At 41.3% G+C, this 3,025-nt stretch overlaps 1 protein-coding gene across 1 annotated transcript; it reads left to right on the forward strand.

The window, feature by feature from the left end:
• Positions 1–1,508: 1,508 nt before the first annotated feature.
• On the forward strand, positions 1,509–2,816 carry LOC142488209 (uncharacterized protein F54H12.2-like). The gene has a single exon (XM_075588583.1). The coding sequence runs from the start codon at positions 1,509–1,511 to the stop codon at positions 2,814–2,816; it is 1,308 nt and encodes a 435-aa protein (XP_075444698.1).
• The last annotated feature ends 209 nt before the right edge of the window (positions 2,817–3,025 follow it).

Raw genomic sequence — 3,025 nt, forward strand, 5'->3', positions numbered from 1 at the left:
TCACAGATAGCGCTGGTGAGGCCATAGAAGGCTCATTCTACGCTGAAGAGATACAAAAAATACCAAAGAATTTAAATCGCGTTTACAGAATTGAGAAGATATTAAAACAAAAAAGCGTAAGGCGTAAAATCGTCTACTACGTTAAATGGTGTGGATACCCTACAAAATTCAACAGCTGGATAGAAAAAGCACAACTAACTCGTTTGTAAAAAGACGTCACCATGGAGGATATTGCCTTTTATGTAACGCTGCCTAGTAATGCGTCATACGAAACGTTCCCCCAAAATGACATTTCTAATTATACGACAAAACTAGCCAAGCCCATTATTTTAAAAGGTGAATGGGAGGTTGCTTTAACAGAAATACAGTATCCGCATACTTGGAATACATTTGAAAACGTGGACGGTAACGTATCTGTAACACAACTAAGACCGCCGTTACGGAATGCTGCGCCAGACAGCACATTACATGTATCAACGCTAAACGCCATTAAATCAAACTTCATGGTAAAAGCGGGGTATTATAGTGATATTAATGAATTGGTTAGGTCTATTAACGAGGCGATGGCCATCAGTAAAGTGAAATTGAAATATGACGACTTTGAAAGAACAGTATCTGTTCCGGGTTCACATCGCTTTACAGCCTCAGAGCGTATGATGAACATTCTAGGCATGGATTCTAATAATATCGATAAAATTGAAAAATGTGATAAAATATGTGCAGATATAAAAAACGGCTTTTATACAATATTTGTTTATACCGATATCATTATGCATCAACGCGTAGGTCACAGTTTTGTCCCCCTACTGCGGACTGTTGAAATCACCGGCAATAATAATGATATCATTACGCAGCGCTACATAAAGCCTGATTACATACCCGTCAGTAAATATCACATCGATTGCATTACAATCGAGATAAAGAACGACCAAAATAAGAACGTCTCATTCAAGTACGGGAAGGCCATTGTAAAACTGCACTTTCGCCCGCGCAAAGGCTCTCTGTATTGAGGGTCCGGCAACATGGTGGCTGTTAAAAACTATGGAGAACCACAGGTTTACAGTATGTACTATAGAGCACAAGCGGGAAATGGCTTACAGGGCTTTCATGGGAGCCCTTATATGTACGGCCGTGGATTAGCAGGCGTTTTCCGCAGTCTCTTTAGACGGGCGGTGCCTTTATTCAGGCGCGGCTTTGATATTGTAAAACCTCATGTAAAAACTGCAGCACTAAATATCGCTAGAGACGTTGTGGGTCGTGTTTCAACCGCTGTGACGAATAAAATGGGTGGTGCAGCACAAGACGGATCAGGACTCGTGTACATCAGTAGAAGCAGTGCTAAAGGCAAACGCAAGCGCAGCGTTGCATTCCCACCCAGCACAACCCGTTATCAAAACAAAAAGAACAGTCGCAACGTCAGAAAGAAGAAAAAAACCTCGCGACAGAACTTAAACGACATCTTTTGATTCATTTGACAAGACAAAAAAATAAATAAAAGTTATTTCAGCATGGCGTTTATTCACACCAACTCCATAGAATGCGCTAAATCTGAACTGGATATCTTTGAAATACAGCCTACACAGACGAGCATAGAAAAAAGTCTGTATGTGGAAATACAACCGTTGGCCGCCCTTTCAGAAACGGCACCGTTGGAGTTTTATATCGCTGGCAACGGGGAACATTATTTCGACCTCAATAATACTTTGATTTACATTACGTGTAAAATCGTCAAACAGGACAATACACCGATTGCTGATGGAGCACGCGTGAGTCTAATCAATTATCCGATAGCAACGCTTTTCAATCAGTTAGATGTAACTTTGGGGGACAGACTCATATCGCAATCCAATAACCTGTACGCATATCGGGCGTATATTGAAACAATTCTGAACTATAGCGCTGATGCATTATCCACGCAGTTTACCACCGGTTTATTTTACAAGGATACAGCGGGGCAACACCAAACCCGCACAGTGGGTGGTGATAACCATGGTTTTACAAAGCGTTCCCAAATGACAGAACGTGGTAAAGCCGTAGAATTACTGGGACATCTACATAGCGATATATTTTTTCAAGAGAAACTTATACTGAACGGTCTGGACTTAAAAATTAAACTCACTAGAAATAAAGATACATTTTGTTTAATGTCTGCTGAGGCTGAGCCGTTTAAGATTCAAATTCTAAACGCGTCGCTGTTTGTCAAAAGGGTGCAAATTGCGCCGGCAGTGCGCATAGGTCATGCGCAGGGGCTTTTAAGCGGCAACGCAAAATACACTATCGACCGTGTGGGGATGAAAATTTATAGCATCGCGGTCGGAAGTCGCGTATGCAATCTAGAAAACCTGTTTTTGGGTCAATTACCCAAACTGGTCATTATAGGATTCGTTGATAATGACGCTTTTTCTGGTGCTTACGATAAAAACCCCCTTTGTTTCAAACACAACCATGTGAATTTTGCAGCGCTGTATTTAGACGGCGAACAAATACCGACAAAACCGTTTCAACCAGACTTTGAGAATGCTAATTCTATTAGAGAATACATGGCCCTGGTACAAATTGCCGGTAAACAAAATGCAGACGCTGGATTTCTCATTAATCGTGAAGAGTATGTTGAGGGGTACACGCTATTTGCGTTTGATTTGTCACCCGATCAGGAACGCGGTGGTCACTTCTCACTAATTCGCAATGGAAACCTGAGGGCTGAAATACGCTTTTCAAGGGCTCTGGATAGAACCGTTAATATTATTGTGTACGGCGTTTTTGATAACGTTATTGAGATAAATCAGAGAAGAGAAGTGTTATATGACTTTCTCTGAATAAAAAAAAAAAGAATGAATACCGTGCAAATAACACAGTTTTTAAGCGCCGATCGATTCACCCGTGGATTGTTTCAAGGAGTTTACCCCTGCGATTTATTACCCCGTCGCGCGCTGACAAATGCACCCACATGTTTCATCATAAATACACATCCTCATAACGGTCCTGGTGAGCACTGGTTGGCGATTTTTTTTGATACAGATGGTTC

This window comes from Ascaphus truei, chromosome 2 (assembly GCF_040206685.1).
Source record: "Ascaphus truei isolate aAscTru1 chromosome 2, aAscTru1.hap1, whole genome shotgun sequence".
NCBI lineage: Eukaryota > Metazoa > Chordata > Amphibia > Anura > Ascaphidae > Ascaphus > Ascaphus truei.

Coding starts and splice junctions, on each gene's coding strand:
- LOC142488209 (XM_075588583.1), top strand. CDS start 1,509: ATGGCGTTTATTCACACCAACTCCATAGAATGCGCTAAATCTGAACTG.